This window comes from Labrus mixtus, chromosome 12 (genome assembly GCF_963584025.1).
Source record: "Labrus mixtus chromosome 12, fLabMix1.1, whole genome shotgun sequence".
Lineage (NCBI taxonomy): Eukaryota > Metazoa > Chordata > Actinopteri > Labriformes > Labridae > Labrus > Labrus mixtus.
Genome location: NC_083623.1, coordinates 26,004,180 through 26,028,623, shown reverse-complemented (window position 1 = coordinate 26,028,623; position 24,444 = coordinate 26,004,180). Strand labels below are relative to the sequence as shown.

The 24,444-nt window shown below is 41.1% G+C and overlaps 1 protein-coding gene and 2 long non-coding RNA genes across 6 annotated transcripts in view; 2 read left to right on the top strand and 1 right to left on the bottom strand.

The window, feature by feature from the left end:
* The window catches only part of LOC132984533 (uncharacterized), a 301,578-nt gene that overhangs the window by 174,603 nt on the left and 102,531 nt on the right, over positions 1 to 24,444 (bottom strand). The window lies entirely within an intron of this gene.
* LOC132984534 (uncharacterized) overlaps positions 1 to 24,444 on the top strand; it is a 93,866-nt gene that overhangs the window by 16,153 nt on the left and 53,269 nt on the right. The gene's annotated exons all lie outside the window — the stretch shown is intronic.
* The window catches only part of LOC132984436 (adhesion G protein-coupled receptor F5-like), a 35,872-nt gene that overhangs the window by 9,773 nt on the left and 1,655 nt on the right, over positions 1 to 24,444 (top strand). The window contains exons 4-24 of one of the 4 annotated variants that reach the window (XM_061051275.1): positions 5,197 to 5,232; positions 5,514 to 5,654; positions 5,778 to 5,945; positions 6,206 to 6,235; positions 6,659 to 6,697; positions 8,159 to 8,299; positions 8,423 to 8,590; positions 8,735 to 8,764; positions 8,902 to 9,528; positions 10,221 to 10,303; positions 10,427 to 10,479; positions 11,980 to 12,101; positions 12,248 to 12,469; positions 16,388 to 16,591; positions 16,671 to 16,802; positions 16,895 to 17,073; positions 18,493 to 18,657; positions 18,747 to 20,099; positions 20,198 to 20,239; positions 23,852 to 23,902; positions 23,993 to 24,056. In XM_061051275.1, the coding sequence (XP_060907258.1) occupies positions 5,197 to 5,232; positions 5,514 to 5,654; positions 5,778 to 5,945; positions 6,206 to 6,235; positions 6,659 to 6,697; positions 8,159 to 8,299; positions 8,423 to 8,590; positions 8,735 to 8,764; positions 8,902 to 9,528; positions 10,221 to 10,303; positions 10,427 to 10,479; positions 11,980 to 12,101; positions 12,248 to 12,469; positions 16,388 to 16,591; positions 16,671 to 16,802; positions 16,895 to 17,073; positions 18,493 to 18,657; positions 18,747 to 20,099; positions 20,198 to 20,239; positions 23,852 to 23,902; positions 23,993 to 24,056 (4,050 nt within the window). Of the gene's footprint in view, positions 1 to 5,196; positions 5,233 to 5,513; positions 5,655 to 5,777; positions 5,946 to 6,205; positions 6,236 to 6,658; positions 6,698 to 8,158; positions 8,300 to 8,422; positions 8,591 to 8,734; positions 8,765 to 8,883; positions 9,529 to 10,220; positions 10,304 to 10,426; positions 10,480 to 11,979; positions 12,102 to 12,247; positions 12,470 to 16,387; positions 16,592 to 16,670; positions 16,803 to 16,894; positions 17,074 to 18,492; positions 18,658 to 18,746; positions 20,100 to 20,197; positions 20,240 to 23,851; positions 23,903 to 23,992; positions 24,057 to 24,444 lie in introns of all 4 variants that reach the window. The other 3 variants (XM_061051272.1, XM_061051276.1, XM_061051277.1) reach the window with 3 other exon arrangements.

Sequence of the window (24,444 nt, the reverse complement as noted above, 5' to 3'; positions counted from 1 at the left end):
AGCAATGGTAGTAAAGGGGCTACCTGATTCATACAAGCCATTCGTCGTGCACATCACCCAGACAAATGACATTGTAACATTCAGCGAGTTTAAAACAAAACTGCGAAGTTATGAGAGTACTGAAAAATATGGGAAGAGTAACGAAAATGTAGACGAAGACAACGTGATGAAGACTAGCGGGGCAACAAGGGCACGTGGAAGAGGAAGAGGAAAGAAAATTAACCTGGCTGATGTCGAGTGTTACACATGTGGTAAAAAGGGGCACATGGCAAGGACATGTCATGACGGATTCCAAGCGAGAAGGGAAGAACGAAAATGGGACACACCACAGCGAGGAAGGGGACGCGGCCGAGGACAAGACCGTGAATATGTAAAGAAAGCTGATGGAGAAACTGAGGCAGAGCCGACATCGTTCTGTTTCTTTAAAATAAGTGACTGTCCGACACAAAGAGGAAACAAGAAGGGTCTCATGGTGGACTGCGGCGCCACAACACACATGATCAACGACCCCAAAAAGTTCAAGACAGTTGAGAAGAGCTTCAGACCCGAAGGCCACACGATCGAGCTTGCCGACGGAACAAAGGTGAGCGGGATGGCGAAGATGAGGGGAGACGCCGAAGTCTACTTGCTGGACAGAGAGGGACGACAAGTGAAAACAAGGCTCAAGCAAGCACTCTACATCCCATCTTTTCCTCAAAACATCTTTTCAGTAAAAGCAGCGACAGCCAACGGAGCCGAGGTCCGCTTTAAGAACAATGATGACAGGCTGATCCACAAAGATGGTACCAAGTTCAAAATGGATGTGTATGGTAGGCTGTATTACCTTAACACAGTAGAAGATGAAAATAGTGATGATGTGAACGGGTGCTATGACATTCAGACGTGGCATAAGATACTTGGTCATTGGAATTTTGATGATGTTTCAAAATTAGAAAAGGTGGTAGAAGGGATGGCGATAAAAGGGAAACATGACAAGTCTATTCAAAATTGTGAAATATGCACACAGGGCAAATTTACACAAAACAGAAACAGACAGACAGACACTAAAGCTACAACCGTACTAGAATTAGTACATACAGACCTATGCGGTCCAATAGAACCAGCAGATAAAGATGGGTACAGATACGCTATAGCATTTACTGATGATTACAGTGGGATGATTTTTCCATACTTTATCAAAGCAAAGATTGACACGACAAAAGCTACTGAAAAATTCATAGCAGATGTAGCTCCATATGGAAAAGTAAAGTGCATAAGATCTGATAACGGTACAGAATTTACCGGGCAGGAGTTCCAGTCTTTACTTAGGAGTAACGGGATAAGGCACGAGACCAGTGCACCCTACTCACCTCATCAAAACGGTATGGCCGAGAGGGGTTGGAGAACCTTATTCGAGATGGCACGATGCATGCTATTGGAGAGTAACCTCCCAAAGCAATTATGGACATATGCTGTACAGACAGCAGCTCAGATTCGTAACAGGTGTTACAGTAAGAGACTAGAGCAGACACCTTACCGTGTTTTCACAGGAAAAACACCTAACCTATCTAACATGAAAATATTTGGCTCTGAATGCTACGTATATAAGCAGGATAAGAAGAAGCTGGATTCTAGGTGTGCAAAGGGAATTTTTGTTGGCTATGATAAATATAGTCCAGCATATAAGGTGTACTATCCTGAGACAGGAAAAGTGCTAAAACATAGGCTGTTGAAATTTATCACCAAAGGTAATGCAGATAGCCAGACTCAGACAGACTATAACATGGGGGACGACATTGAGTGTTATGGAGATACACCACCAAAGATAGCCAACCAGGGTCAGGAACAGCCAAAGGGGTGTAAAGAGTCCAGTGTTGAGACTGCTGAGACAAGTCCCACTCAGACAGATAGTACTCAGAAAGAACAGGAAGAAAGGAGGTATCCTACCAGGCAAAGAAAGGCTCCAGAACACTTAAAGGAGTACCAGTGTAAAGCTGAGTGTAACAATGATGAGAGTGAAAATGTAGATTATTTCTACAGAGTGACTTATGGTGTACCTAAAACACTTAGAGAGGCTATGGACTCTAAGAAGTCAAAAATGTGGGCTGACGCAATGAAAGAGGAGATTAACTCTTTAACAGAGAATGAGACTTTCACTCTAACCCCACTGCCACGGGGCAAGCAAGCAGTGGGAGGTCGCTGGGTATATGCAGTAAAAGAGAGCCCAGATGGATCTGAAACTTGTAAAGCCAGATATGTCGCAAAGGCTGTACAAGAGGATCTTATCCTACACCAAATGGATGTGAAGACTGCTTACCTCCATGCTCCGATGGACTGTGAGGTATACATAGAACAACCGGAAGGTTTTGAAACCAAGTCAAAAACAGGAGAACACTTGGTATGTAAACTCAACAAGTCACTGTATGGTTTAAAACAGTCTGGGCATAACGGGAACATGTTATTGCATGATCACCTTACAGAGAATGGTTTTGTACAAAATTATGCTGATCATTGTGTCTACAGCAGAGAATCTGAGAACGAGAAAGTGATTCTGTTAGTATGGGTAGATGACTTAATCATAGCTGCAAGTAACAACACCTCACTCAGTGATGTAAAAGAATGAAAAGAATGTTGAAGAGAAGGTTTAAGATGAAAGATATGGGTCCACTTAGACACTTCCTGGGTATCGACTTTAGACAGAGTGAGGGAGAGATCAAAATGACTCAAAAGAGACACATAGAGAAGATGTTGACTAGGTTTGGAATGTCTGAATGCAAACCCAGATCAACCCCATGTGAGCAGAAGTTAAACTTTGATACTGAGGGTGAAGTTATTGACTCAACAGGGTACAGGGAGATAGTAGGTAGCTTGATATACATTATGACATGTACAAGACCTGACCTGAGCTGGGTTGTGAGTAAATTATCACAATACCTAGCAGAACCAAAGCAACAGCATTGGGCTACAGCAAAACTGAGGTAACCTACTGAGGTATTTAAAAGGTACTATAGATCAGGAACTACACTACAAGAAAAGTGAGGAAGACCTACAGCTTGAGGGATATAGTGATGCTGATTGGGCAGCCGATCAAAATGATAGGAGAAGCACAACTGGATACTGCTTCAGCTTAACTGAAAATGGTCCAGTTATATCATGGAAAAGTAGGAAACAGCCAACAGTGGCACTATCAACCTGCGAAGCTGAGTATATGGCACTAGCAGCCACTACTCAGGAGAGTATGTACCTTGTACAACTACTTAAAGGAATAGACAGCAGCAACCAGCATGTACCAGTGAAGATATACGAGGACAACCAGGGGGCGATAGCTTTATCCAAGAACCCAGTATGCAGACAGAGAAGCAAACATGTAGATATAAAGTATCACTTTGTACGGTCTGCACACACAGAAGGGAAAATAGCTATAGAATACTGTCCTACTGCAGACATGGTAGCTGATGTCCTTACCAAACCAGTGATGAAGGTTAAGGTTGAGAAGTTTAAGGGGTATTTGTTTGGAGAGTGAAGTGTACTGACAGATGTAAAGTTTTTATTTTTGTTATTAACAAAAATCACATATATTTTCCCCGACCGTTCTGTTCAGTACGTTCAGTACACGAATCACTCACTGACTGACTGACTGACTGAGGAAGAGAAGAGAGTGACTCGGAGCTCCCGTTCAGTGAACGAATCACTGACTGAGCATCAGTCAGGGCGTGGTCTCACTGGTCATCTGTACCGTGCTGTATCCAAGCACAATTGCCCCCCCCCCCCCCCCCCCCCCCCCCGCTGCGCCATTCCCACGCTGGCCGGCCCGGCCCGCGGTCACACTACACAGGACTATCCGTGCCTAAGCACGATTACCTCTTGTACATAATGTCTTAATACAACACATGCACGCTTTATGTTATTATGAAGCATGTTTACAAACAGGCGGACGAGAGAGAGAGAGAGAGAGGGAAAAAGAGACGCGCAGTCGAGTCCGCGTCTGCACATCAGAGAAAAACACAGAGCATGACAGCTACTTTACTGACTTTGCAGCTTATTTTAAACCATTTTAATCAGACACAGCCATAAATAAATAAAAAAATAGTCAATGATTCGTACACTGAACGACGTACTAGTACAATGAACAAGAGCCCTGGGTCTCAATTCTCTCGAATTTGAGGAAGCACAGCACTAAATATTTTAATAACAATTAGGCTGGGTGTCGCGAAAAAGTATGTGCCTGTTGAAGCAGCTTTCAGTTTGCAAACATTATCATGAATGACAATTAATTTAACTTAATATAGGCTACATGTCAGCAGAAAATATGCATGGCAACGAATATATTCTATGCCAGAACAGTTATATTTTAAATTATATACGCAGGGCAAAAAAAATGATTTAAAAAATAATAATATTTTAAATATATTTCACTGAACGTACTGAACGGGTGCTCTGAGTCTCTCTCTCCCTCTCAGTACGTTCAGTGAGTGATTCGTGTCGGAGCTTCAGTCAGCACGTTCAGTGAACGAAACACTGACTGAATGTGAACGAGCAAGACTGTGAGTCACCAGCCTCAGTCACACACACACACACACACACACACACACACACACACACACACACACACACACTGTACTGACTGAAACACTATCGTTAGTGGATGTTAAAACAGTCAGCTGAGTGAAATTGAGTTGGATCTAAAAGCCGTTTGCAAACTGACAGCAGCTATAAAAAGCACATACATTTTCGCGACACATAAATGTTAAATAATATATTTGCTACTTCCTCAATTTTGGAGACATGAGAGGGAGAAGTAGGGCCGGGCTTGAGCGACACAGAGCTCCCGACCGACTCCGTCCTGTTGGTTCAGTCAGTAGTATCACTGACATGAAAGGGAGAGGGAGGGCGGGCTTTGAGTGACTCTTACGGTCTGTAGAGAGAGACACGAGACGGGAGAGAGGAGAGCGCAACTGAAGTTGAGAAATGAACGACACTTTTCAGTAAGTGATTCAGTTCAGTTCGTTCACCCAGATGATTCATTCGTTTTGAACGAATCGTTCATGACTGACACATCACTAGTTGATGTCTTGTGTAAAGCTCTTTGAATTGGCATGTTTCTGAAAAGTGCTACAGAAATACATTTGCCTTTCCTCCGCTGTGTTTGAAAATGTTTAGGAAATTCACGATATGAATACTGATCATTTTTTTTGTTTTGTTTTGTGATATTTACAGTGTCAGCAACACAACCGTCAGCTACAACAATTAACGGTATGACACATGACATGTTGAGATGAATGAAGGTCTGTACTGGTGTCTTTGATCATACCCACTGGCCCTGTAAAGTAAATCAAATGGCATAGCTTTTAACTATGCAGAAAATATTCAGTATGTATGCCTCTAGGCTCACAGAGATTTTGTACACCAACAGTTAGTTCAGCGTACAGTAATTCATGTTTTAATCACTCTACATGAGAACATTTGTTTTGGAAAAACAGTTTTAAATAGGTGCTAGACTTGTATTATATATTTCATTCTCTTCTCCTCCGCAGTACCAATGGATTTTGATTTATTGCTTGATTTGACCATCCCAGTCTCCATTTTGCCACTACTGAGGAACAGTCTGAATAGCATCTCGTTCCCCTTCACGCTCAATCAGTCTCTACAAGTATTGGATATTCAGTTCACCACAGGTAAGAACTTCAGCTGCTTTATTCATTTTCAGGTATAATTTAAATGACTAAATCAATGAATTACTGTCCACAAATGCATGAATTGTACACACTTGCTTTATTCTCTCTTATATTCTTTGAAAGCGTGCTTTCCAAACTCCACCGGAGGCCTGCAGTGTACGTGTGAGGATCAGTTTGCTTGGCCGTGTGACAAGTGTGACGTCTACGGTGCATGCAGTAATGTCACCAGACCAACCTGTGAGTGCATCAATGGACGTCCTTCTGACGGAGAGTACTGTGAACCAATCACAAGTAAGCATCACTATTTTGGATCTGTTGAGATAATAAAACTGCTCAGTCTTCTGGAGCACTATACTGGATCATAAGTTAGCATCAGTGCTGTGTTGCTGTTGTGATTATTATAAGGTTAATATCTGAAGATATGCTCTATCTGCCTACTCGTCCTGCACACCTTGTCAGAAACACAAGTTTGGTTGTGTTCTTTGATTCAGACCACAGAGTCAAGTCGAATGTGATTTCCTGACGATTTTCTTTCTCATGTTTCTCTACAGGTATTAATCCATGTCCCACTCCAACTCCTGGTATGGAAAATTACCTTCTATGTTTTGCATTACTAAAATTGAACCATAGTTAAAGCTACTAGTTTTGGGAGGAAGAGAATATTTAAGGGTCAATAAGATTAGTTATTGATGCAAAGAGTTTCTTAAAGTCAGGTGGCTGTGGGTCAACCGGAAGGTTGGGGGTTCGACCCCCAGGTCCTGCTGCCACATGTCTGATGTGTCCTTGGGCAAGACACTTAACCCCAAGTTGCTCCTGCTGCATCGTAAGCAGCGTATGAATGTGTATGAATGGATTAATTACTTCTGATGAACTCTTTACTCAGCAGCCTCTACCATCAGTGTGTGAATGTGTAAGTGTGACCTGGGGTGTGAAAGCGCTTTGAGTAGTCAGAAGGCTAGAAAAGTCCATTAACCTTTACCAAAATGTATGATTATTTTTTGCAGTGATAACTACGACAACAGCAATGATGACAACAACAAAAGGTATTGCAAATTACATGTTTTTTTCTTTTCTTTTTACGTTTGTGCTTTTGAAGTGCTGCACTGGCACTGAATAAAAAAATCAAGAAGATTGCAGTGCTGTCGGTGTCTAGCTATGAAGCTATTTCCATGCTTTGGATGTAAATATAGTAGTTACAAAACACTGGGTAACATTTGAATTCAAGAAAATGGGTTGGCTAAAATGTAAGATAAATTATTCTTGTGGGAAGCTTTAAAATCAATGTAATTCATGTTGTCATGACTGCATTGTCATTGAAATGTATCCTCATACTGGAGCAACATTTAGACGTAGTAGTTATTACTGGGCGGGTCAAGTACACATGATCAAGAAAAAAATACAGCATTTCTGATTTTAGTAAAGAACATCCAGAATTGCGTCATTCAATTATTCAGAAACAAAAGGATTTAACATGTGTTACATTTGGGTAGGAGGGTACTGGTGGAGCAACATGGGGCGGCTGTGGGTCAGTGGTAGCAACTGTCCAACCGGATGGTTGGGGTTCGACCCCCAGGTCCTGCTGCCACATGTCTGATGTGGCCTTGGGCAAGACACTTAACCCCAAGTTGCTCCCACTGCTTCGTTGGCGGCGTATGAATGTGTATGAATGGATTAATTACTTCTGATGGTCTCTTTACACAGCAGCCTCTACCATCAGTGTGTGAATGTGTAGGTGTGACCTGGGATGTAAAGGCCCTGACACACCAAGGAGACCGTCGGACGTCGGTCTGTCGGTGAGCGGTCACCACCCTAGTCTTTGCGGTGTGTCCAGCTCCGTCGCTACCCGTTGGCCCCAGTTGGCCTTTTTTTGGCCTTTTTTTGGCCGACTCTACATGTTGAATCTGAGAAGCTGGCACCGGCGCAGTTGGGGGTAGGAATCTCTCTGATTGGCTGTTCAGCTCAGCGAAACAGGAGAGCCAGTGCACGGGAAGAAATGCGGAAGCGCCTCTTCTATTCTTGTTCCACTAATAAAAGACCAAGGGCTGACAACGCCAGCGCCATTTTCAACTTTTTATCAGACATTATTCTCCATTAGAAGTACCTGTATTATGAGTGTCGAGCGACAGCGGTGATAAAATTGTTTTCTCGTATCAAAACAATGGTTTATTTATCCGCGTTCTTCCTCGTCCTATTCCGGTTTCCCCTTTTTGGACTGACGATTACAGACTATCGCCACATGCTGGCATGGAGAGTTATTGCCTCTCACGCGTGCCATATACTGCAATCATTGCAGTGTGTGTTCTAGTGCAACTTTTTGGCTAAGACAAAAGGCGTCGCCCACCGTCGCCACAGGTGGCCTTCGTCACCACCAGTTCTTGGCAGTCTGCTTGGTGTGTCAGGGCCTTAAAAGCGCTTTGAGTAGTCAGAAGACTAGAAAAGTAATACACAAGCTCAAGTCTATTTACCATTTACCAGTTTACGGCTTATCCTGTTTTCTTCCACAGAACCAATGGATTTTGATTTATTGCTTGATTTGACCATCCCAGTCTCCATTTTGCCACTACTGAGGAACAGTCTGAATAGCATCTTGTTCCCCTTCACGCTCAATCAGTCTCTACAAGTATTGGATATTCAGTTCACCACAGGTAAGAACTTCAGCTGCTTCATTCATTTTCAGGTATAATTTAAATGACTAAATCAATGAATTACTGTCCACAAATGCATGAATTGTACACACTTGCTTTATTCTCTCTTATATTCTTTGAAAGCGTGCTTTCCAAACTCCACCGGAGGCCTGCAGTGTACGTGTGAGGATCAGTTTGCTTGGCCGTGTGACAAGTGTGACGTCTACGGTGCATGCAGTAATGTCACCAGACCAACCTGTGAGTGCATCAATGGACGTCCTTCTGACGGAGAGTACTGTGAACCAATCACAAGTAAGAATTTCCCCATTTGCGAAATGCTTGAAAATGGATATCTGCTCTGACACATGGTTTTGGTTATGTTCAATTATCTTTAAAGATGTGACTTTCTTATCATATCTGTAATGAAAAAACTCAAACTCAAATGTCGCTCCACAGGCATCAATCCGTGTCCCACTCCAACTCCAGGTAAGGGTACTCTTTGCTATTGTTTTTGTTGATCAAGTTAGAAGAGCTTGGAGTATTTGAAGGTCGGGAAATGAAAGTATTTATTGATGCTAAGACTTTTAGATTCTTGTGTTTAACAGAGATGTTAACATCAACAGTGAGGACAACAACAAACACAACAACAATGCCAAACACAACAATGCCAGTGACCACAACAACAATGCCAAACACAACAACAATGCCAGTGACCACAACAACAATGCCATTGACCACAACAACAATGCCAAACACAACAACAATGCCAGTGACCACAACAACAATGCCAAACACAACAACAATGCCAGTGACCACAACAACAATGCCAAACACAACAACAATGCCAGTGACCACAACAACAATGCCAGTGACCACAACAACAATGATGCCAGTGACCACAACAACAATGATGCCAGTGACCACAACAACAATGCCAAACACAACAACAATGCCAGTGACCACAACAACAATGCCATTGACCACAACAACAATGCCAAACACAACAACAATGCCAGTGACCACAACAACAATGCCAAACACAACAACAATGCCAGTGACCACAACAACAATGCCAGTGACCACAACAACAATGATGCCAGTGACCACAACAACAATGCCAAACACAACAACAATGCCAGTGACCACAACAATAATGCCAGTGACCACAACAACAATGATGCCAGTGACCACAACAACAACAATGCCAGTGACCACAACAACAATGATGCCAGTGACCACAACAATAAATGGTGAGACACAATGATCAAGATCCTTATCTTTGGACATTTACAGTGTAACTGTACAATGTTAAGTCGAGAAAATTGCTAGATAATCTAAAGGGATAGTTCAGATTTTTTGATGTGGCGTTGTATGAGGTTCTTCTCAGGAGATGGCGGTCAGCTTGGCCCCTGTATTGAGAAACCGGCTGAAGCGCCGGCACAGATGCTTGACTGCATCAAACGGGTACATTTGTAGCACAAAACCAAAACAAACTTCTGTTTGTTTCATACTGAATCCTCTGCTCTCCTACAGGGACGCACCTCCAAACCTTCTCCCCTCGCGATTGCACAAAAGGAGTTATCAAACTGGAACACACATTAATTAAGCACTAAGCACTGAGCGCTAAGCCCTAAGTGCAAGCGGAGAACCAAAATGTCTGTGTCTCGAGCTGCATTGTTGTGTTAGCAGGCTAATGTTAGCGCTCTTTTGTTAGCTCGTAGCTTCATATTGCATGTAAATTTACACGGAATGACCATGTTCTAAAAACTCTAAGTACTGTATGTGTATCACCTCTTGTGCTCTCAACACCCCCAACCACTGATTCTGCATTCATAGATATTTATTTAAGGAAAGGAATAAAAGGCAAATCAAACAAAAAAGTAATTAAGTTTTATGTTTCACATGAAATTACCCCGTGTGATAACTGTTGTTTCTGTCGTAGAACTTTCCTTTGTCCTGGATATAGACTTTGACGAATCCTTCAATGAAGAATCAAATGATGTTTTCATCAATGCAAACAGAGCTGTAAGTCTTTGTGTTTCTTCTTTCTCAGTCATATTGTTTTATTCTAAAGTTGAATCATTGATTTTAAACAAGAGTAATATTAAAACCAATAACAGACAAGCTTTTGTCCCATTCTTTTAACAGATTCAAACACAATGTCGGACTCCACAATCATCTTGTCAGTTAAGTGGATTCAGGTAAGCTCGTTTTTTTTATCTTGTACCCTCTTTTAAAGGCAGAAGGTGCAACATTTGACACATAATACAGCAGAAGTCAAGTATATATTGTGTACATGTTTCTCTGGTTCATGACTGTCCACAGTGACTGAGAAGCTCGAGTCCCGCTGGCGTTTGCCTCACTGAAGAAGATCTCAACAGAGCTACTGCCTGTACCAACCATTTGCTCTTTTTATTATGGCTTTGTATGTCGGCATTTTACACGGGCGACTGAAAGTCAATGGTAAATGGACTTGAGCTTATATAGCACTTTCCTATTCTTCAGACTACTCAAAGGGCTTTTACACCGCATGTCACACCTACCCATTCACACACTGATGCAGTGGTTGCCATGAAGACCATCAGGCTGTAGCCTGGAGCTCTTTGGGAAACGGTGGCTTCCTTTTGGACATGACAGCTAGCATATTACACAGCAGGTCTTGTTAGCATGAGAAGCTAGGCTCGCTTAGAAACAGCCGCAACCTCGAGATTGATTGACACGTGAAGACAAAGCATTGTTGAACTTTGACATGTATTAGTGATGTTTTTATATTGGTTAAAACAGCAACAGCCTCGGCATCGACATTGGTTGACATATAAAGAGACGAATCAGTGTTGCAGACATGGTGTAGTGTTTTAGTTGGTTAAATCCAGAACAGGGACTGTCCAAAACAGGGACATATTAGTGTTTTATAGATGTATGTGGGAACTGGGGACACAAAGCAAAAAAATTGCGATGGTCCCAGTCAAATCGGGACATATGGTCACCCTAGCAGCAGAGGATGCAGGCTGCTAGCCGCCGGGGCCGCCAAGACTGGCCTGTTGGCAGCAACCATCTCTATATCGCTGACCGCCGCCGGCCGCTGCCAGCTCAGCAGCCAAGACATGATGCCTGCCTGTCGGCGGCGGTGAGGACAAGGAGCCCAGGCCGGCTCGAGCTGGGGCGGACTGGTAGTGTCGGTGCTCTCACTGTTTGTCTATGGACACAGACATAGAGTCTGTTTTCTGCCAGGAATTTCCAAGATCAATTCTGGAAGAAATCTCGGAATCAGTTGAGGAAACGGCCTTATGTGTTGAAGTAAATATGTCTGTAAATGTTTTTATTTCTATATTTCTACTGCTATACTGTATATTTTGGAGAAACTGTATTTATTGAATTTCCCTCTGGGATTAATAAAGTATTTCTGATTCTGAACTAGAGGACCTTAGTGGGAGTGGCCTGCGTAGCTGTGCATTCTGGGATTTGGTGTCTTTCATCCACATGAGTCAAAAAGACACTTTCTGCCTTTTCTCAGCCAAGAAGGCACCATCTTCAAAATGTATTTCACATTTCTACTACATATATGCCCCAATGTCAATACAGATTCATGTTTCAACGGGTGAAGTATCCCTTTAATGTGGAAGAGCGTAATCATGGTTTCAGGAGCAGATGGTGTCCAAGTCGAATGTCAAATGGTCATAAATGTATTTTCTGTGTTGCAGGTCAGGAAGCACCATCGGAGATTATACCATAAGAGGAGCTTCATTATCAGACACAGAGCTTCAAGCTATACAAACAGGGATATTTCTAGACCTGTCGGAAACCTACCCTATAATATTTGACAGTATGACAGGTTTAATTTTTCGCTAATAAATGAAGGAAACTATATTTTTCTGTAATTTTTGCAATGGTTCCATACACATTTTTATCTTATCTGATCATTTTGTACACTTGTTTGCACATTTGAACACTTTGTTCTTTTTTTCCTAGGTCAGTCATCCTTAAAGTTGGAACCGACTACAGTTATCTCACAGCAAGAGGCAACTGTGACATGTGGTCCTCCTCCAGCTAATCTCAATTTAGGAACCAACTGGACAGCAGAGTGGAGGTTTAACAACAATCCAATAAGCAGCAATGAAGACCTCTATGAATTTTCAAAAGTGAATGAAGAAGCAGTGTTAACTCTGAAAAGATTCTTTGGTACAGACATTGGTAAGAAATCATTCAAGTAATATGCATTTCATCCGTAGATTTTATTTCTGTCTCCAAAGCAGCTTTATCGTATCCCATATCTCGATAATTTCAGGAGGACTAAAAATAAAACCCATAGTTTTTGCATCAGTCTTTTTTGCCGTCACCATTAAACCTCTCGTCTTTCCCTCTACTTTCTCAGCTCATATGGTCATGGCAGATGGCTGTTCACTAATGAGTCACGTTCTGCTCGTGATTTCTGCCTCTTACTGGAAGTTTTTTCCGTTTTTTCCTATCGCTAATGGTGGAGAAATGTTGGGTTTCGCCGAGTGTCCGCTTGAGGTCACATACAAACCCATTCAAAAAAACCTGTTTTTTACAGCACAAATTAACATTTTTAAGACCTGGTACAAAAAATAAATAGGTCTGATTAGTTATTGTCCTGATCGGTACACACTGTAAGGAGGTGTTCTTTTTTTAGAACTGCTCCATTTTGATGTTATGAACGATACGTGTTATCCATAGTTAGGCGCGTAGCTGACATGATTGACAGACGGGTGTTATCTAAGGGTTTTTCAGGAGCCTTAAAACCCACCTCAGCCCCAGCTCTCAGTCTGTCGTTAGGTTGACTGAAAATCGATGAGCCTCCGGAGCCTCCTGCAGGAACAGATGGCTGACGTCACTCAGGCTTCCTTCATTAATATATAGTCTTTGGTTTTGATCTGCTCAATTTGTTAATTGTCATGAGATATTTTTTATTTTTTTATTTTTTCACTATAAGAATAACAAGTGACTGATTCATTGATTTCGGTATATATCTAAAGCCCAGAATTTAAAAGTTAAATTGCAGGGTGGGGAATCGATACTGACAAATGCCAAAGTACGCAGTAATGCATAATTAGTCAATAATAGACACACCCTAGTTATGACTAAATAGTTGGCAGATATCTACATTCAGTTATTGCAAAAAGACAGTTTCATTGTATATAAGTGTACCATAAAACGGCCTGTCAACCGAACTCAGTCATCTTCAATACAGCATGATGCTTGTTTTGTACATTTAGGTCCCATTTAGAGTAAAATAGACGATTAGAGGTAGAATATGAATAAATAAAACATAAATAAAGCAGAATGAAGTACATCCTCTGTAACTAGAGACAAGAAGAACATGCTCACTGCTTATTTGAATGTCACATAAGCGTTTTTAGATCATGGCCATTCAGTGTAAATGTATTTGCCATGTGAAGCTACGAGCTAACTAAAGTGTGCTAAAAGTAGCCCGCTAACACAACAATGCAGCACGAGACAAGGACAATTTTGTCCAGCACTTGCACTTGGCGCTTAATTAATGTTCGTTCCAATTTTATTACTTGATTTTGCAAACACCAGGGGAGAGGAGGGTTGGAGGTGTGTCGCCGTAGGAGAGAGGAGGATTTAGTGAGGAGGAGCTGTGGCCAAACAGCAGTTTGTTTTAGTTTCATGCTGGTGCTCAAGGGCGACATCTACTGGATCAAAAATCCCACATTCTGCCTTTAATGCAGGGAATGTTTAGCACATTACTTCTTTGTGATTGACCACTGTGCCTTGAAAATTATTTAAGGAACCTTAGTATTTAGCTGTTAATTTTTTCACAAATGTTGTTTTAAAGATGATTTATTTGCAAGCCCAAATTATTCATCCTAACCCCAAACGTTACATCCACCATAATTTATTGATTCACGGCAGTGGAACCGGTGCATTGCTGTCCTGGTGAGGGCAGCAGTTTCTCACAGATGCACCAGGATGTACAGTTCATCTTAGAATTAGCATTGTGATGCATGTAATTTTTAACTTCAGCAACAATTGATTTTACTGAACATTGTACATTTTTGTATTTATAAATGTTAAGTAAAGTAGATCTTTTCAAGTTCAAAGGTATACTACGTGACTTTCTCAGCAGCTGAGAATTCTACAGTGGCGGCGGATGTGATTCAGTGGTCGTGGGCAAAACTCTAAACCCCAAGTTGCTCATTCTGCTTCGTCAGCAGTGTATGAATGGATTAGTTAATACTGATGGACTCCTAACATAGCAGCCTCTTCCAGGGTTGCCAGGGCCACGCTTTTCCCGCAGAATTGGGCTACTTTTTAGCTGCTGCCACGGGTATTATTTGAGTGGACCTATTTTTTTATTAATTTGTGATGTAAATGAATAATAAAATAAATAACCAACCAAATCGACAAACATATGGAACATATCCCACAACCAAATACACATGTACTCACACAGACACATAGCCACGATGTGCCCGCACCCACAAGCCCATGCACTCGCACACAGTCTTGACTGAGGTTTTATAGGTTTCATTTGGGCTTGTTTTGTCACACAGACCTGGCAACCGTGGCCAATACCATCAATGTTTGAATGTGAAGTTGTGACCTGCAGAGTAAAAAATGCTTTTTTTTTGGAGCTTTTAGTTTCAGTTGCTGCTCAGGGTCCCAACACAATTAAAAACAAACTGTTATAAGTCCTTTGAAAATTATTTCCCCATTTTTTTGTGTGTACTGTAAGAAAGGGAGGGCTAAGACCTGCACGCCTATGTATGCCACTTGTCCATTGATGCGGGTACCCCCCAGCTCCTTTTTGGGTAAATTTACATGCAGTGTGAAGATACGACCATGATAAAGATCGCTAGCATTAGCATGCTAACACAACAATGCACCGCGAGCTGTTTTGGTTTCATGCTGGTGCTCAAGGGCGACATCTGCTGGATCAAAAAATATAATATAAAGCCTTTTAAGGTAAAAAAGCCCCAGAAATAACTTTAAAAAAAACAATATGAGCCAATTTGGGTAGGTCATCGTTAAATTTCACCAAATTAAATTCCACTTAAAAACAAATAAAATTGTCTTAAAATGCCTTTGCTAAAAGTGGTCTAAAAGAGAGGAATAGAAGTCCGAAAACAAGGGAGAGCTAAAAGTCCAGCACTTAAAAGGTATTAGCCTAAAAGTCACTCAGTTCCAACAAAATTAAAACAGTGAGCAAATTGACCTGATCATCTGCGACTGCCCACGCCTGCTGCTTCCCTTGTAGGGTCACCTCTCGTCGCTTGACACATACACGGGCTGCAGGCTGGGCACTGCATGAAATAAAACAAAGCTACACAGATGCAGGTAATCTGTCATCAGTCTCCCAAAGGCAGAAAGTTAACTCAATATAAAAAGCATAAAACCAAGAGTATTGATAAAAACACAGCAATGGCAATCAAATGAAACCAAATCGTAAATATCACAACATGAATAAAACCTAAAGTATCAAAGCATGCGTAAAAGAATGTGCAATATATCAATCAGAAAATACACTTCTGCCTTATTACACATGTAATAAAAAATCACCCCCCCAACCCCCCCCCCCCCCCCCCCCCCCCCCCCCCCCCCCCCCATACAGTGTGTTCCAGTGAGGACAAAAACTAATCAGACCTATTTCATTTTTATACCAGGCTGTAAACGTGTTAGTTTTTTGCATGTGGTGTGTATGTGTATGTTCTGATACAGCCAGCCTCAAGAGGACACTTAAGGAACTGCAGGATTTTGCAGTTCAGTAATGGCTTCATTTTTCAACACCGGAGGTCGCCGCTTGGTGGGAACACTCGTCACCCTTAGTAACCGAATGTCAGCGAACAATTACATTGTCTGCAACAATTATTCATGATATCATCATCACGGTTTGTCTGTTTCACCTTTCACAATAAACGGGAACACCACTCAAAGTCATTTCATTTAGGACATTTCTTTATCTTTTAGAAATGCGTAAAGACCTTTCCAATACAGCGATGGAGGAAAAGTATGGTTAGAACATTAGGACATTAGAAAGTCACTACATGAATGCTGCTTCAGATTGTTTCCATTTTAAAACCCGGTGTTGCTACTTCACATTAACTTTAAATCCCCTTTGATGTTTAGGTCAATATGAATGTAGGCTGAAGTCTGGCCAGAAAATCTTCAGAGAGAGATCCAATAAAAACTTCACACTCCAAGAGCAACCTCTGATACGACTGACGCCGCTCAGCAGACAAATCCATTGTCAGGACATGGCAAGTGTAGAAGTGAAACTAGAGTGCTCTGTCAACGAACCCTACACTGTTGTGTTAAGAAACTCGACTAAAGGTAAGCCTGAATCAAACAAAACACCAAAAGGCTAATCTTTTATATTTTATATTCATAATAATAAATTGAATTTTTGCAGTCTTAGGCACAGGTAATTCTATCAGCTACTCGTTTCTCATCCCCATCTGTGAAAAAACGGAACATACATTCACCTGTCAAGTGATAGGCCGCCAAGAATTTAAACAAACTACGCTGGAGATAACTACAGGAGGTAAGTGTTGATTAAAGGGAATGAAATACAGATCAGATCAAAATATTTTTCACTTGAAAGTAATGTTGTTTCATTCATTTCTTTGTTCCTAGCTCCTGATTGTAACAATGAAGTATTTGGTACTGGAAATCTTGGCCAGATGGCCTTCGGTTCCTGTGAACGTGACGAGGTGGGAGAGAGGAAAGGAGTTTGTCAGGAAGATGGATCATGGAGAGAAGTTGAAAACAACTGTATCCTACGACCGGTTCAGGAGCTGCTCCTGCAGTCTGAGGTGACCAGCACATGCTTACACAACATATTTTTAATAATAATAATTTGGGGGCCTCAAGCAAACTCCTTGCTGCTCCAGCCTTTGTCACACAAATCAGGCTACTGGTAACTTTTTCTTTTCTAAAACTATTATTGTAGAACCACAACAACGTCTGTGAGCTTCAACTATATTATCTTTGTCTTTGCATTAATTTAGGACAACCTGTTCTATGACATCACAATTAAATTACAATAAATAATGAAGGCTTCATCTAAGACTTGAGTTATTAGTCTACATCATAGACATTACAGTTTACACTAATATGAGTGTAAGAAGAATATACATAAAGATTTTACAGAATGCATTAGCTACAAAAAAAAAGGCGCACCTTTGCTGGTATATCAAGAGTAAAAGACGCCTTAAACACCTACGTTTTCTGGAAGATCTAATCCGCTCATTTTCCGATCACTGGTGGATCAAGGCAATAACTGCTGCACTTGCAGTAGGATTGTGTAGTTGTGTATTTTGTTGGGTGGCTGTGGCTCAGTGGTAGTATCAGTCGTCTCTTCAACCTTCTGTCCCCAGGTAAAAGCAACCACAGTGTCCTTGGGCAAGACACTTAACCTCGACGTAACTCCTGCTGCTTACACGGCGGCATATGAATGTGTACGACTTAGTTAATACTGATGGACTCTTTACGCAGCAGTCTCTACCATCAGTGTGTGAATGTGTAGGTGTGACCTGCGAGGTAAAAGAGCTTTGAGTAGTCAGAAGACTAGAAAATAAATATACAAGCTCAAGTCCATTTACCATTAAAGGGGCACTCATAGGCCCAGTTGCTCCATACTGTGCTGAAGCCCGATTGTTCCCCCTCCCCATTCCCCCGCTGGCCTGCACTCACACTGCTCCAGGACAAACCGGGCCTGAGCACATTGACCTCTTGTACATAACATCGTAATACAACACATGCATGGCTTTAGGTGATACTGAAGCGTGCTCAGTTCACAAGACAGATGGACTCAAAAAATAAAAAAGGGATGAGCGGTTGAGACTGCATCCGCACATTGGAGAACAACACAGAGAACAAGACAGCTACTTTACTGACTTTGTGGCTTATTTTGAGTCATGTTAGTCAGATACAGACAGAACACTCTGGGATTTATTCATTAACGAAGGCTGTCTACGCTTCCTGTCCGTGGTTGTGCAACTGTACTTAGCCAAAGCACACTTCCTCCAACAGTGCCAAGGCCGAGAACATGTACCGTGTGTACGGATTGCCTAGTGTGAGTGCGCCCTTAGTCAATTTTTATGGCTTTCCTCCCAACAGAAAAACATTTAGAGCCGTCTTTAATGATAACAACAACTTTGACATTATCACTTCAATGTTCATCCTTGATATACTTTTAACATTGATGATATTTTTTCTTTCAAATTTCACAGTTGTTGAATGCCAATTCACTGCCAGGTTTCTTGGACACACTCAGCGATGTCACCGTCAACTTCACTGAGGAAGTGGTTAAATCTCCCACAAACATAAATGCCATAGTTGATATACTCAGCAATGTTGCAAATACATCCCTACCTATTAATAGTGACTTAGCAAAGGTATGTGAACAAGAAGGGTGAGGTTTACTTTATGTAACAGTATACTTTACATTTCACATGGTCTAATGTCTCCTTTCCTATCAATGCAGGATATCCTTCTCACTGCAGGTGTCCTCACCACAGATGGTGCAAGGGGAACCTGGGAGTCCCTGAACAATGGCTCAAGAAATGAGTCACAGACAAGAAGCTCCACATTCTTGCAGTCACTGGAGAATATAACACGTCGCATTACTGATGTCTCTTTAGCAATTGACACACCTTCTATTCTCTTAAACAAAACTACATTCACAGACTCTTTCAATGCCAGCTTTAATTCTTCAGTGACGATAGTTATATCAGAACCTGGTGAAGGAGAGAAGAATATCACTGTGATGACATTTGCTTCAATGCATAACGTTCTCCCCGCGAGAGACGAAGCAAATTCCTCCAGATTTGACATCAATGGGAGAGTCGTTCTTGTTCAGACCAGCATTGGAAACATCCCCATTAATAATATTTCCTTTACATTTAACCTCAATAACACTTCACTGGTGAACCCACAGTGTGTATTCTGGAACTTCAGCCTCTTTGATGATCGCGGGGGATGGGACAACGAAGGCTGTATGCCTGTAGAAATTAAAAATGGAAGCGTCACCTGCAACTGCAACCACCTGACCTCCTTCTCCATCCTTATGTCGCCCTTCGTTAACTGCGAAGTGTGTTCTCTGATAACATTTATTGGAGTTGGCATATCCATGGCCTCCTTGGTCATATGCCTAATAATTGAGGCTGTCATATGGAGAAAGATTAGAAGGAACACCACATCTTACCTGCGCCATGTCTCCATTGTTAACATTGCCATGTCTCTCCTGATTGCAGACATTTGGTTTATCATAGGGGCTTCTATTTCAGAAGCACCGGGTGATAACCGTGACGCATGCTCTGCAGCTACATTTTTTATCCATTTTTTCTACCTAGCCATGTTCTTCTGGATGTTAGCCTCAGCCCTTCTGTTGCTTTACCGCACAGTCAGTGTCTTTGATGGAGGTTTGTCCAAAAGATCTATGCTGGCTATTGGATTCTCTGTAGGCTACGGAGGGCCTATTATCATCGCGGTCATAACTATAGCTGCCACTGCACCCAGTGAAACGTACACACAAGGTATATTCTGCTGGCTCAACTTTAAAGAGTCCCTCGCCATAATAGCCTTTGTGTTGCCTGCTCTGACGATAGTGCTGTTTCACCTCATCATCTTGATTGTGGTATTATTCAAAATGCTGAGGAGAAGGGCAGTGGCAGATTCTGTCCAAGCAGGTCAGAGGAATGTTTTATTGGTTATTGCAAGGACCCTGGCTGTCCTCACACCATTATTTGGATTAACTTGGGGTCTGGGAATTGGAACCCTGGCCGACCCAGAAAATCAAGGCATCCACATTGCTTTTTCATTCTTCAATTCACTGCAGGTATGAATACTATAGTTAAACATAACTGTGTGACATTCTGTATAATTCTAATGCTTTTGATGTATTTTGAATTATGAGTGTGTGTTTTGTCATTAAAGGGTTTCTTCATATTGGTGTTTGGACTGCTGCTGGACAAAAAGGTATTTACGACTCAATATTCACATTTGTATTTAATTGCACGGTTAAATACTAGATGAAAACATTCTGAATTATAGTTTTCCTTTGCTTTTTCCCTAACATTGCAAAATGTGCACTGCAACATGTGCAGTTAATACACTGACAACAACAGAATCTCCAAAGAGATTAGTATTCGTCAATCGTTATTATCATAATTTTTTTTTTACTGAGATACATAGTTATTTTGTCATTAGTAGTTATACATGTGGCTTTGTTATTAGATAAACTAGAGATCTGATTAAGTCTAGTTTTTCAAAGCCCAACACCGTGTCCTAACAGTAGATATCGCGATGCATCACGCATGATCTCACACTCGCTGTTGTTGGGGTTTTATCTAGTCAAATTTGGTTATATTATTAATAATTATATTTAATTATTAATTAATATAAATAACAATATTATTAAACTATGTTTCATTAACTTGGTGAGCACCATTCTGAGATCAGAGTACAAATAACCAAATATCACTAAATTCAGTCTCAAATTAGTTAATGAATTATTAATATTATTAATAATTAATAACTGTATTTAATAAATTGAAGGCGTGAAATCCGTACACAAAGCCCTCGCACCCAGCTTATTTCACAATGCAAATACACCAGTAATCACAAACAACTGCTCAATTAAATTATAACATAATTTATTTAACAAAACCACATCTATGAAGGTAGATATGTTGCAAAATAGGAGAGCTTGTAGAATGTGATGTGAGCTTGTAGAATGTGATGTGAGAGCTTGTAGAATGTGATGTGAGAACTTGTAGAATGTGATGTGAAAACTTGTAGAATGTGATGTGAGAACTTGTAGGATGTCATATGAGAACTTGTAGAATGTGACGTGAGCTTGTAGAATGTGATGTGAGAACTTGTAGAATGTGATGTGAGAACTTGTAGAAGGTGATGTGAGAACTTGTAGAATGTGACGTGAGAACTTGTAGAATGTGATGTGAGCTTGTAGAATGTGATGTGAGAGCTTGTAGAATGTGATGTGAGAGCTTGTAGAATGTGATGTGAGCTTGTAGAATGTGATGTGAGAGCTTGTAGAATGTGATGTGAGAACTTGTAGAATGTGGTGTGAGCTTGTAGAATGTGATGTGAGAACTTGTAGAATTTGATGTGTGAGCTTGTAGAATGTGATGTGTGAGCTTGTAGAATGTGATGTGAGCTTGTAGAATGTGATGTGAGCTTGTAGAATGTGATGTGAGAGCTTGTAGAATGTGATGTGAGCTTGTAGAATGTGATGTGAGAACTTGTATAATGTCATATGAGAACTTGTAGAATGTGACGTGAGCTTGTAGAATGTGATGTGAGAACTTGTAGAATGTAATGTGAGAACTTGTAGAATGTGACGTGAGAACTTGTAGAATGTCATGTGAGAACTTGTAGAATGTGACGTGAGCTTGTAGAATGTGATGTGAGAACTTGTAGAAGGTGACGTGAGCTTGTAGAATGTGATGTGAGAGCTTGTAGAATGTGATGTGAGAGCTTGTAGAATGTGATGTGAGAACTTGTAGAATGTGGTGTAAGAACTTATAGAATGTGATGTGAGAACTTGTAGAATGTGGTGTGAGCTTGTAGAATGTGATGTGAGAACTTGTAGAATTTGATGTGAGAACTTGTAGAATGTGATGTGTGAGCTTGTAGAATGTGATGTGAGAACTTGTAGAATGTGATGTGAGCTTGTAGAATGTGATGTGAGAACTTGTAGAATGTGATGTGAGAGCTTGTAGAATGTGATGTGTGAGCTTGTAGAATGTGATGTGAGAACTTGTAGAATGTGATGTGAGAACTTGTAGAATGTCATATGAGAACTTGTAGAATGTGACGTGAGCTTGTAGAATGTGATATGAGAACTTGTAGAATGTGATGTGAGAACTTGTAGAAGGTGATGTGAGAACTTGTAGAATGTGACGTGAGAACTTGTAGAATGTGACGTGAGCTTGTAGAATATGATGTGAGAGCTTGTAGAATGTGATGTGAGCTTGTAGAATGTGATGTGAGAGCTTGTAGAATGTGATGTGAGAACTTGTAGAATGTGATGTGTGAGCTTGTAGAATGTGATGTGAGAACTTGTAGAATGTGATGTGAGAACTTGTAGAATGTGATGTGAGCTTGTAGAATATGATGTGAGAACTTGTAGAATTTGATGTGAGAACTTGTAGAATGTGATGTGTGAGCTTGTATAATGTGATGTGAGAGCTTGTAGAATGTGATGTGAGCTTGTAGAATGTGATGACAGACTGGCAGTAGCTCAGTCTGGAGGGACTTGGGTTGGGAACCGGAGGGTAAGCGGTTAAAGTCCCGGTGCGGACCAAGGAAGTTGGACTGGTAGCTGGAGAGGTGCCAAGAGGTCCCCTTGTGGGATCAATAAAAATAAATCTTAATCTTAATTAATGTACCGTTATCACCACTTTGTAAAACAAGCTAACAAGCTCTGTTGAGTGAGGAAAGCGAGTGTCAGTGCCCCTCCTCACTCGTTCCTCATTCACCTACACGAGCAACAGAGAGGAAAAAAGAAGCGGGGCGTCTTGCAGGCAGTTAGAACACTCCAAGAGTAAATAACAGATTTTAGCTGATTTCCCTGCTGACACTCGCTTGCGTAGCGTTGCGTTCTGTTAGGAGACACTTTAATCAGGGGGAAAAAATACCTGGAGGGCAGCTTAAGAACTATTACACGTGTTAACAACGTGTTAACTGACATCTTTCAAACAAACGCGACTGAAAGTGTCCTAACAAAAGCCTCTTTGTTCAGTTTTTGTATTATCATAATGTCAAAGATATTTATTTTAATGTAACGTACGACAACCAGTGACGCATTCAGCAGAAAGTCAACGGATAACATGGTTACTCTATTATCCATAACACCGGCAAGGACTTTGCCGTTTCTAGCTTTAAAAAACAGTGTCTCAGAGCCCACAACTAATGGTTTATTTAAATATATCTGTTTAATTCGGTAGTCAGGTGATTAAATTAAAAAGCCCATGCTGTGGTTCTACAGTGTTTCAACATTTTTGCCCTCCAGCCCTCCACGCTGGTCATGTGACTGAAAGCTATGAATGGTTTACGTTGAGAAGGCAGACTCAGCGGGCAGAACAAACATCTAGCTGTGGGAGTGTCACCCATCTGGGGGAGGGGTTACTGCCCTTTGTGATGTCATGAAGAGAAAATCTCCAAACACCCATTTTCTGAAAGGTGGAGCAGGCAAAAGATGGAGAGGATGGACTTTTCTCATAATTGGGGGGTTTGTAGACAGACTAGGGACACATATCAGTGTTAGAAACACATGGAGAAGTGTTTTACATAATATGTGACTTTTAACAATATTCAACAGAGCCAAGTAATATGAATAAAATAATAAGACTGATTTGTCAGCTAGCATATCAACTCTGGTTTATATGTCAACCTTTTCCACCCATCAGTGAGCTACAACCATAAATAAGTCACAGTTCAAATCTGCAGCTTACTGAACTGCATTTCATCTTAGAAGTTGCCCTTTTACAAACACGTTTTATTGCAACATCAGACTTTTGGAGCTTTCAAGAACCAAGCTAATTTGTTGACGATTCATTTTTTCAGGTGCGGTCAGAAATAGCAATAAAGTCACAGATATCCGGAAGTGGCACCACGGTAAGATATTTTCTTTATTTTGTCATTTTTCAAAGCTGATGGAAATATTGGGGTTACTAATTTCTTTGTTTACAATTATTCTTGTTTTAGAGCAACAGTGCTGGAAACTCATCGAGTGCATTTGGATTTCTCCGGCTCTGGAGACGAGGAAGAGGTAAAGCAGTAATTTCAAAAAAGAGAAAAAAGCTCTGTCTCAATGCTTCTGTAGTGTTTTCACAATGCCTCAGTTCGGTCAACAGCCACGGTCGGAAACTAAACTTTTTTTCTCTGTATTAGTCCGTCTATCCTATTCTTGTGAGTGTGATATCTAAGTAGCAGCTGGAAAGAATATCTTTAAATTGAGCATAAACTTCCGCCTGGACTCAAATGACGACCTTATCTGACTTTGGTAAAAGTTCAATAGTTATATCTCAAGTAGAGTTACGCTAAGAATTACACAACTATACAAAGGATCAGCAGCATAAAATGATAAAGTGAAGACATTATGTCCAGGTACATTTTTAGGGCCCAAGCACACACTGTAGGGTGCAAGGACCCTATTG